Source organism: Chaetodon auriga, chromosome 18 (assembly GCF_051107435.1).
Source record: "Chaetodon auriga isolate fChaAug3 chromosome 18, fChaAug3.hap1, whole genome shotgun sequence".
NCBI classification, from domain to species: domain Eukaryota; kingdom Metazoa; phylum Chordata; class Actinopteri; order Chaetodontiformes; family Chaetodontidae; genus Chaetodon; species Chaetodon auriga.
The window spans coordinates 14617240-14628634 of NC_135091.1; the positions used below are offsets into that span (position 1 = coordinate 14617240).

Genomic DNA, 11395 nt, shown 5'->3' on the forward strand with positions numbered 1-11395 from the left:
TTTAAGCCTTTAAGACCTTGTAGAAATTGTATTATCTTATTGTATGGTGTGTGTGTGTGTGTGTGTGTGTGTGTGTGTGTGTGTGTGTGTGTGAGTTATTTCTGGATCTGATATCTGGAAAAAATGAATTGAATAAAACAGATATTTCATGCTATTTCAGATGAACTACTTCCAGTCAATGTAACATTTCCATAATGTTCCATAATATGGTAATTCACTCACTTTAAAGTCATCACAGCTATTTTATCTTCCATGTCATCACATCCTATTTCTTCTTCTCTGATATTCCCTTTTTAACTCTCTTACTGATGACTTAAGCTTTACTCCGTGCAGCTGTACTGTAAGATACTGTCTGCAATATAAACAGACAGACAGAATGTATGTGGCTCACACACACACACACACACACACACACACACACACACACACACACACACACACACACCTGTAAGCAGCCATGATTGACCAGCTAACATCTGTCTCTGTCTGCAGCAGCCAGCTGTTTCCTCACATGGAGAACAGACAGGCTCGGTTAAATGTCCATGGAGGGCCTGAGTTTAGACTGTGTTGTCTGCTCCTTGGCAGTCAGACAAGTCTATTGGCTCCTTACTCAGTCTGCAATGTCTCCACTGGACTGTACTCTCTCTCTTTAGCCTCCCCGCTCTGTCACTGTGTTTTCAGAATTCAGGTTTTCTCGGCACTCTTCATTGATATTTGCAAGACTTGAAGTAAGGAGGTGGCAGCTGCTCAGGTTGTAATTTCAGGGCATTTGTATCAAGGTATTAGTTATGTACTACATGTGCTATAAAATGCACCCCATCACATTTAAAACAGCCTACAAAGTTCACCTGCAGACCACTTCCTGTGGGTTACATCATACTGGGATTCAGACTAAACTACATGCCAACTGTTTTGTTTGCTTTGCATTATCTGTTTTGTTAAAAGCTGACATAAGACAGAACCACTGCCAACAAGAGATTTAGTATAGTAGAACATATTTTGTTGTATGCTTTGCTTTTCTTTTGAATCATAGATACAGCTGTTAAATATCGCACCAGTTTGTGATAATGCAGGCTCATTCTTCTACATCTCAACATTCAAAACAAGCCTGGTGCAGTGTTGCCTTCTCACCAGTAGAGGTCCTCCTAAAGTGCACTAAACTGGTTCACTGAGTGGTGAGGATCCACTCTCAGGTCAGGAAAAAGTTGAGCCCCTGTTTTAAAGGAATGCTGATTTTATTCATTTGATCTGAATTCACGGGTGCAGCTTTAAAACCCACATGATGTCACCTTTCTCTCTGCATCGCCGTGTTTGGGTCCTTTCTCTCCACAGGAGGGCGCTAAGGCTGTGGACACTTGGCACTTGCCCACTTTCTCATGCCTCACACAAGTGATGGATATCACTGTTGTGATATTTCCACGTAATGTTAAAAGAGTTTCTTCATTATCAGGATTTATGTTTTTTCACTTACTGTCACACATTTTATCAGTCCAGTCTGAAAATATGTAGATCATTGGAACCTGCTACAGGAAAGATGTGCTGCCAGAGCAGTTTTTATGCGCCTTAACAGAGTCAGCTTTTGACTCAAGCTTTATTGGACTGAATCAAATTCTAAAAAGTTCCTCTTGTGGAATTTTTCTCACAGTGGGAGTGGAAAATGTTATACCAGGCACAGCTCCAGCATTTTCCACAAGTCTTTATCTGACTGTTTATCTGACAGAAAAGGTCATGGCACATGATTTTCCACCCTGCACATACACTCACATTCACACACTTAATGGCAGATAATGCAGGAAAAAGCCATCCCATTAGTGATCATAGTTTTTTATTGTTTGTCCTGAACTAGAATGAGCCTTTTTCACTGATCCTGGTACATCCTGTGTATTAGTTGTGCTCACAGCGGAACATTAATGTCTAAACTACAAACATCACAGCACACAAGCATGAGACAGGCTCACTGACATCAAACAGTTTCCCTTATCCACCACACAGCCAGTGCTCAGTACGGACACACGTCCTTACTTACAAACTCAAAACTTGACATATAGAGTGACAGAGAGAACGTTTACAGCAAACACAGGCATTCAATGAAAGAATATGCAGGTACTAGTGTGAGAGAAATGGATCTATGACAACACTGTGATGAGGCTAAAAATTCATTAAAACTTTCACACTGTCTTTGAAATGAATAATCGTGGCGTAAAACATTGCTGTAAAACTCCAAATGTTTCTCTCCAAGTGCTCATGTTGTACATGCATGACTGGACCCAAGTCAGGAGGACCTGCAGAGGAAAATCATGTCACCCCTGCAGTTTAAGAGCTGCACTCACTCCCATTTTAAAACCAATTTCTTGTTGTTTTTTTCTTTGAAGGAAAGTCTTTCTTTGTGGAGTTTCTGTTCAAGTGGCTGGTTTGGTTTGGTTCACTCGATGGCAGAGACACACTGGTAGTAAATCTATCTCAGTAACAAATCTGGAAGTACTGGCTGGGCGATTTGATGGGGCTCTTGTAGGTGGATGTGTCCTGCGCTGCAGTGTTCTGGTTCGTGGTGGTTTTCTGCAGGTTTAAGGTGAAGGACGGGGTTGTTTTCCTCGCCTGCGGTTTGCTGCCCCCCTTCCCCTGTGGTGTGGCCGCTGGCCCGCTGTTGGCAGGCACCGTCGCCACAGATTTGGCGGTCTCAGAAGACCCAGTCTTTCTTGCGAGGGGGCTCAGATAGATCTGCATAGTCACTAAGTGAAGTGGTGAAGTGAGGTGAGGAGGGTGAGTGAAGAGACAGAGGGGAGCAGGAAGGGTCAGAACAGGGGTTGGAGGCGGGTATAGTTAAAGGGATCAGGGTTAGGGGAGAGAGGGAAGGCACACAAGTCATGGTGAGATGTGAAAAATGAAGGGTGGGCATAAAATAACAACTCAAACACAAGGCTCTCAACTTTGAATGTACGGGTGTAAGATATTTCCTGTGATGTTGTTAGGGATGAATCCTACCTTTGCAGTGTGTCACACGCCTTGTCCCTGCACCAAAATAACACACACACACACACACACACACACACACACACACACACACAGATGTCTGATTTATTTACATGTAGCAATCAACGGCACTGTCATGTCAGTCTTTTGTATAATCCCTTGTCTTTTTTTTTTTTTTTGTAGAGGCTTTGTCAGCAGCTGTTTCACATTCCTGTTACGAGGCTGAATGCCGCCTGGAGAAAAACAACTGCAGGGAAGCAAGGAGCGAGCTCACTTACCTACACTCACTGCAGCCTCCTTGGACTTGCTGCTGTTACAAAGAGAAAGAGGAAAGAGAGAGAATTTGATACAGAGACGGAAGAGGGCACATTTCAGAGAGAGACACAGAGCAAAGAGATGCTGTGATGCAGAGAGACAGAATCAGTGAATCTGAAGGTTTTGTGAGAATGAGCACATCAGTTTGTCACACCAGTTTCAGTCTGACTAAACGCTCAAACATCCCGTGTCAACTCGGTGCTGTGGTTTGAGGTCACAAAAAACAGGATGTTGGGTTTGGAAATAACCTTGATTTTATTTGAGAGATTCGATTCCAACTTGATGGGCCAGGAATAACTGGGTCACCCCAAAATCAAAGGAAATGTATGAAATGTACACTGGCTTCCAAGAAGTGTGTGGAAAATAAAGCTGATATTAGAGAGTAACAGCAAGAGAAAAGAGAAGAGTTTTAAGATGCAGTGTGGAAATGCATTTTCAGAATCCTTTTTGGCTGTATGATAGACGGTAACACAGAAAAGGCGTTCTTTTGTCTTTTGCATGGAGGTTTAGAAACAGAGCAACAGCTTCTTACCTCTCTGGAGGTTTCCTACAGGTGGAGGCTGCAGAGGTGGGTCGTGCTTTAGCAGTCTTACATGGACTGTCCTTCACGCTGCCTAGTGGGCTCTTCACACCACTGAAAGGGGAAAAAAAAACAAGTCCTGTGAGGTCAGGGCTGTTTTGTTTTTATGCCTCTTTTGCTTCAAGGCTTATATTTAAAAATTCAACTGGCTTAACACAAGACAGAAAATAAAACCTGCTGAATGATGACTTTAGAAGTTTGAGATGATTTAGCATTTTTACAGGTGCAACACTTCACATGGCAAAATGTGAATGTCTTCTGTTTCAACATATTTCCTTGGAATTCTTGAAAATATTAGACTTTAAAATAAAGCGCTGTGGTTTTGAACAAGGCTTGACTGCAAATTGTAACAATGAGTGGGTTGCTGAATATGTTTTACTTGAAATCTATGTGATAATTACATGCAAAAGTCAATGAATTAAAGCGATGAAGCAACCGGAGGCAAGAGAGAGAAAAAGCAAAAGAAGAAGAAATCAATATGAGTGAGAGAGGAAGAAGACAGAGGATAAGGTGAGATCAGAGTAGAGGGAAATGAAGCACGACTGCTAATGATGACTATGGTGATGATGATGATGATGCTTCTCACTTCATCCTAACACTGAATGGACAGCCTTAAGTGAGTGGAGATTTACTTCTCTCTGTGCAATTACCCAGATAGAGAGGTAGCACATTAAGGTACCGCAGAGGAAACCATCATTCTCTCTGACTGATGCTATCTAATGGTGGTATCATTTGAAAGGTAATTGAGAGGAAGACATCTGCAGAGAACGGTTTGCTGCTTTATTGCTTTGAAATAAAAGCGAGCGATGGAATAATTGTTGAGCATCCATGCGCGGTGTTTCTTGGATAATGGAGACTGCCTGCTGATTGCTTTTGCACATTAGACAATGAGAAGCGAGGCTGGAGATCTAAGGCTCGAGTTTCAATACAGGCTGCTCAGTGTAAAAAAAAATAAACCGTTTTGTTTTACTGTAGAAATGCTGATGACAAAAATATCTAAAACATTATAAAACATTTTTTTTATTGCATCTATATCTGTCTCAGGAGATCATGTGACTCATCCTGATAGAAGTGTCTTACCTGCGGGGAGGTGTTGGGCTGTAGTTCCTAGCTGTGGCGCTGGAGGGCAGCGTGGAGCTCTTCTTCAGGGAGGCAGAGCTGGAGGTCACCATGGGCGGTCTGGAGGGCAGAGCGAGAGACACTGGCCTGGCTGCAGGGACACACACGCACACACACACACACGGGGTTACGTATGAACTTATGGATTTCCTGTTAGTGGTGGTTGTAGTGACTGCTTTGTGTGCTGTCTGCACAAATAAAGGCCCTTGATGAAAATGAAAGGGACATGTGAGGATTTTCTTTGTCTTATATGATCATGAGTATTTTTACTTTTCGTCTGGAATTTTTTGATCAAATGATTAATTAATAAAATCAATGGTTAACACTTTAAAAAGATACATCTATCAAACTTAGACATCAGACAGTTGTGCTGTATTAAGATGTAAGGTGAGTATGCAACAAATCACCTCTTTTTTCATGTTATGTATTATGTATTGGTCATGCATGTGTGCCAACATGCAGTGAAAACTGTTAAAATATTATTGTTCTCAGTCAGCCACAATGAACAGCACTGGCATTCCTTAAATCCACAAATAGACATGTGGGTAGCGGCAATAATACACACACAGATCTGTGCTCACCTTTGGCACCTGATGGTCTCCTGCCACCAGCTGCAGCTTGGTGTTCCTCAGAGATGTTGAGCCTCTTGAGGACGTCGGCCAGAGCCATTTTCAGCAGCTGGATTTCATCTTCCTGCATCTGCATCCTCTGCTCAAGATAAGTCAGCCGGTCGGCCACGTCCAGTCCACTGGCTGCCGAGCTGCGGTCATCTGAGGGATAGATAGATAGATAGATAGATAGATAGATAGATAGATAGATAGATAGATAGATAGACATTACATAACTGATGACATTCTTAAAGATAGTGCTAGTCCATTAAAATAAGCAGGGGAATCTTTGCTAGCCTCCAAATCACGTCTGAATATGTTTAATATGCAGATTTCTCAGAGCAAAAGAAAGAGCAAACTCACAGAGCAGCAGTCAGACAGACCTTGTTAACTGAGGGTGACATGCATAACCACACACACACACACAGAGGGAGAGAAAGATGCCAAGAAAGAAATGAAAATGCAGCTGACTCATACTGAGAGCATAAGGCCGTTTGGTGAGGGGAAAGCTTGACTATGAAAGAAAACAATCCTCCAGACACAAAGTAAGAAAGTGCTTTTCAACTGTCCACTCACTAAAAACAGCCTCAATGTTAAAAAAAAAAAAAAAAGGGGCCAGTGAAGAGAAGAAAGAAAGAAATAAGAAATGAGAAAAATACTTCTTGAGCCCCAGAATTATTCTCAGAATAATGAAATGCTACCTCGACATAAATGTACTCAGAGAGAGGAATAAGCTCTTCAACATTCCCTTCTTGTGCCTTCTATACATCGAGCAAAAATCAAGCTAATGAGGTCACAGCACAGCTGGACTCAGCAGATCATCCACTGTCATCACACAGCAGCATGTAAACAAAGGTTTCTGAGTACACATCCAAAGCACGCTCAGCTGTCACCGACACACTATGACTTCTCTTTCGGTCAACTTCTGCTTGATTTTTCCTTTTGCTGCTGGCAATCATCACTAACAACAGTTCGGAGGTGATACCGTGGGAGACACTGGACGCTGAAGAGCAGTCAGGGTGCCTCTGCTGGCCAGCGGGGCCCTCCTCCACCACGCCCGTCGTCTTCCTCCTCTTCCTCTCCTCTCGCGAGCACACTCTCTCGCTCCTCTTTCCCCCTCTGGCTCCAGTCAGATAGGCCGGCTCTCCCTCCATCTGATTTTGATCCACTGGCTTGCGTCCACTAAGATCTCATCTCCTTTGCTCAACTTAGGTCACACAAACACACACATGCAGACTCTCTCACACACACACACACACACACACTCAGAGCAGCCTCTCCTCTGTTTGGTCCGCCTCTGTTTACAGCATCGGAGCAGTATTACAGCATCTGCAGCAGGCGATGAGGTTACTGATGTTTTGATCCTCTCACATTTCCTTGGTGGTCGCCTGATACGCTCTGGGACGCGGTGATGTGTATGACAGTGCTTAAAGCCCTTTTGCTCAGGGTATGTGCTTGTACAAAGGTGGGGGTGGGGTTGATAATGCTTAAAAACTCAGCAGTCGTCCAATTCAGCCTAAATTGTCTGTACGTGTGTGTGTGTGTGTGTGTGTACTTGCATGTGTGTGTGGGTGTGCAGTGTACAATGATAATCCCTCAGACTGAGCCTCTTTGACCCCGCCTCCACACATAAGCCCCATGTCATTATGAGAGATGGAGATACAGAGAGGAAACAGCAGACATAAACCTGAAATGTGGCCTGTTCTTGTGTCGTGCTGCAGTAAACATCTTACGTACATCCGCACGGTTACTGGGGTCACAGCGCGGGTCACTGCGAGTCGAAGGGAGGGAGAGGAAGAGGCGAAATGAAAACCCATGCGTCTCCTACTGTAGCTGCAGAGTGAACGCCACACTGAAACATGAATCAGCTGTGAAATGCAGTTACGTAATGAGCCATTACTTCCCAGCAGTTTTCCTTTTCCGATAACACTGACTGTGAACAAAAGGGATCACAAACTAGTTGGCAACCAAAGTTGAAATAGCTGAAAATGAATAGATACATTTCAGAAATAGTTCAAACATCTCAACAGTTAAAACAGTTGAAAACAGACAAAGGGCTGAAATATTTAACTTGAATTAATGGTCGACGTAGCTAAAAGCGATGGATCATGTTAATTGAAAAGCCAAGTTTTTGCTGCTTCACTAGCTTCACATATGATTGACAGTTCAATCATATGAATTTCTTTTTTTTAACTTATCTTCTGTACCTTTATATCATTAATAGTTCAATGATATCCTCTTTAAATCCAGTCAGAATGATGCTTGAGTTCATGTGACAGGGATGTAGGTTAGTGTTCATATGCATGAAGCCTCAAAGCCTTTACAGATTTTCTTAAATGCGTGTTTTCTGATGTTAAATGGATTTCTTCTCAGTTCTTGGGAAGATGTAAGTCTTTTCAGATCTGACTTTTTTCCTCCTGACAGTGACGATCAGCTGTGGGGGAAGACTCAGTGTAGCTGTTCAAGCGTGCAGCCACCACCAGTAATCTGTCTCTCATGGCGAGTTGTGACTCTGTGTCGGCCTGTAATTTTCTATTTCTCCTCTTGTCCCGACCGTGACATCATCCTCGTGCCACCTCCACAGCCCCATATGGGATTGGGATTAGAATAGCACATAATCCCAGTGCTGTAAAAGGGAATTAGCAGCCCAAAGCTCAATCTCTGCACTAACTCAACTATACAAAGAACAGGCATGCTCCCCAGATGCCTTTCATGCAAATGTAAACACACATATAAACACATGCATTAAGTCTATCTCTGTGCCTCTGACTCACACACACACACAGACTTCAACACACACGTGCACACAGCCAGGATAGCACTAACGGTTTTAAAATTCATGTACCTATTATGCATCTTCACAAAATGAAAATACATTAAGGCACAGAGAGGCAGTGGAGTGTTTTAATCTCTGCTCACAGATGGCGTTTCCTGAATGAAGGAACAGCATCTGTCTGCTCATATCAGCACCCTGCATGCTGACACATCAGGCCTCATGTGCAGAAGCAATCCTTCACATATTAGTCTACTGATAGTAATATCCCCGAGGGGAAAGGGCATTTCCCTAACTCTCCACACCCAAGGCACATTCCAGCACTCACAATTTGACTGTGTGTGTGTGATACATCACACAGGTATGCAGGAAAAGAAGAAATTTAGCTTTAAAGTTGTGCAGAGTGCAAAGTGTAGTCAATCTATTTCTGCTATTTCTGCCCTGATGAGAACTCTGTGAGGCCAAAAATGCTGAAATATATCTTCTCTGCATACAGAACGATTTCTGTTCTGGCTCCAGGTTTAAAGACGTCTTTCATAATCCAAAATGAAACGTGATAAACGTGATAATGAAAATGAATCATACAAATTCCTTTGTGACACACTCGTAGAGCAGTTTGAATAGTTAGAAATCACAGCACACAAAATAAAACACAGGCCATCACTTTAGTCTTAATCTTATCCAGATTAATGTCTTTTTTCAGCCTGTGAGTGTGTAGCTATTTTATTACTTCATCTGTTCTTTTTTTTTATCAAACCTGCAAACCTGCGCAAACCACACATGCAATGCACACCCAGTTTGTGATATATTTCAAGAAATAAAGATGTGCTTCATTCATAAAAAACATATTAAAGAGTCAATTTTTGCCTGTATCTAGCAGTTCATTTGGGTTTTATTTGCACATTTTAAACATATTTATTCAATGTTTTGAGCACCGCAATAAAAACTAAACAAAATATGTGTTTGCGTTCACTGTAGTGGTGTGGAGCAAGCAAATAAAACCAAAATCTCTCCATCTGCTACAAGGAGTAAATGAGAAACTATATTTGGGTGAGAGGACCCCTCTTCACTTAAACTGGCTCAGCTCTCTACCTGTCATGAAGTCAGTGTCGGGTGCCAGCAGTGAGTCACTGTGGTAGCTCTCCTTCAGCGAAGGCCTCCTCAGCAGGTCTTGGGCCGTCTCCTCCATCCCCAGACCCTGGTCCAACAGCTCCTCCATGTGTGCGTCCCCCTCCAATATGCCCGCTGCCATGCCCCCGACAGAGTGTGTCAGGCTGATCCTGGGTGCTCCTACTAAGTCTCCTACGCTTCACTGCTGGGCTAATTCACCTTCCCTAAACCACCCGTGGCCACCACCTCTCGCCTTCCCCCTCCTCCTTCCTCCCTCTCTGTCCCGTGAGGAGTTGAGGGTGCAGGGAGAGGGTGATGTCACTCAGAGGACAGATTAAGGACCTGGTAAGCCATCTGAAGCTCAGGGGAGGGCAAGACTATGGATAGGAGAGTGTGTGTGTAAGAGAAGGGGTCAGGGAGGCCTCACACCGGGGAACCATCGTCACATTAAAGGCCCCAAAATAACTCCCTGAAAGAGAGTTGCACAACTCCAATCTGCACACATATAGCTACTGCTTCTCAGAGGAGCCAATGAGTAACAATTACTGACCTGTGTGCTGAGAAAACACACACACACAAAGAAAACACAGCAGGGTGGGACCATGCAATTTGCTGTTGCATGCAAAGTTGCAGACAAGCACACAATTACACTCCCAAAAAGAGCTTACATCAGGCTACCATCCGGTGTGGCCAGCCCTGGTGTACTGTAAGGATGATGAGATTCAGAGATTAGGGAGCAGAACTTGATTAATTACAGTCATCAAGAGGACAATAAGCCGGACGTGGTAATTAGACCAACAGAGAAAGACAACAGGAGCAGATGAAAAGCCAGTTAGGCGATTGTGTCGGGGTCTCCCCCAGCGTAAGCTGGCTTTCTGTCTATTTCGCATTCGCTGGATTGATTCTTTCTCCAGCAGATGCTTCTCTTTGCTGATCTGTCGAAGCTTTCTGGCCGCATATTGTGGAAGTCCTGCATTCCCCTGAATGTTACAAAACGGCTTAGCACTGCATTTCTTTTCCTGATGTTTCACAAAATCATAAATTCACATGACAGATGGCAGAGCATTGTTGAACACAGCCAGCGATCAAATGTAAATGGGAAAAGCTGTGTGTTTACTTTGATAAAAACAGAAGCAGAGTTTTACCTTTCTGTTCCTCTCGTCTCTCATGTTCTTCATTCTTCTCTCCACATTTCTTTTGTCTTCTCATAAAATAGTACTTCCTGTTATGTCTGCTTGCATTCCTGTGTGTCTTTACCTACATGTAAATGTATATGTGAAACAGAGAGACACTGGCCATCCCTTTACACTGTATGTGTTTCTAGGTATGTCTTGTTGATTACCACCATTACAAATACAGCACAGAAACACAGATTAGGATTTGGTTGCTGTCATTATTAATACAGCAATGATGGCACACAGTGTGCAGTCCAGCAGACTATAAGTAACAATAGAAACCAAACAGACATAATACATTAAGACTTTGGCAGAGAATATAAATCACATTTAAAAGATAAAGTGGGATTGTAGATAAGGCTCAGCCTTGTTTGTAATATGCCTGTATGAGCCTGTGTCTCCATAGATTCACTGTATATATAATTTTTATTCTCCATATTCACCAATGCAATTCCAATGAAGTACCTCTACATACCAACACAAGATAATACACAGTATACTCTGTGCAACTTGCACTAACCATTTACAGATACTTTAACCGGCACTACTAGTACTCTCTCTATGTATTTGTCTTTCTTTCTGTCCATCTACCTCGTTCTCGGATAGCATATAAGCTACTGTTAAATATGTAATATGTTGGAGTCAGTGCATTTGGGGTAAAAAAAAAAGAAAAAAAAATCGCTCAAGAACAGCCATAAGCCAGCTTAGCATTAGTAAGATAAGGAGTGCATGTGGTCTTCATGGA

General features: G+C 42.9%; 1 protein-coding gene across 4 annotated transcripts; it reads right to left on the bottom strand.

The window, feature by feature from the left end:
* Positions 1–1808: 1808 nt before the first annotated feature.
* Positions 1809–9697, bottom strand: LOC143336798 (uncharacterized). Of its 4 annotated transcripts, none has more exons than XM_076757147.1 (7): positions 9458–9697; positions 5566–5754; positions 4946–5075; positions 3818–3919; positions 3249–3277; positions 2983–3009; positions 1809–2729 (listed from the first exon to the last, which is right to left on the bottom strand). In XM_076757147.1, exons 1-7 carry the CDS (start codon positions 9615–9617, stop codon positions 2461–2463), a joined length of 906 nt encoding a protein of 301 aa, XP_076613262.1. In that variant the 5' UTR covers positions 9618–9697; the 3' UTR covers positions 1809–2460. The 4 variants fall into 4 exon arrangements, with proteins under 4 accessions (XP_076613262.1, XP_076613261.1, XP_076613260.1 ...); XM_076757146.1 differs by having other exon boundaries at positions 3249–3280; positions 9458–9696; XM_076757145.1 differs by lacking the exon at positions 9458–9697 and adding an exon at positions 6578–8707.
* Positions 9698–11395: the final 1698 nt, after the last annotated feature.

Coding starts and splice junctions, on each gene's coding strand:
- LOC143336798 (XM_076757144.1), bottom strand. CDS start 6,746: ATGGAGGGAGAGCCGGCCTATCTGACTGGAGCCAGAGGGGGAAAGAGG. Junction 5,076..5,565: donor GAGACCATCAGGTGCCAAAG/GTGAGCACAGAT, acceptor GTGTCCCTGCAG/CCAGGCCAGTGTCTCTCGCT. Junction 3,920..4,945: donor AGCCCAACACCTCCCCGCAG/GTAAGACACTTC, acceptor TTCCCCTTTCAG/TGGTGTGAAGAGCCCACTAG.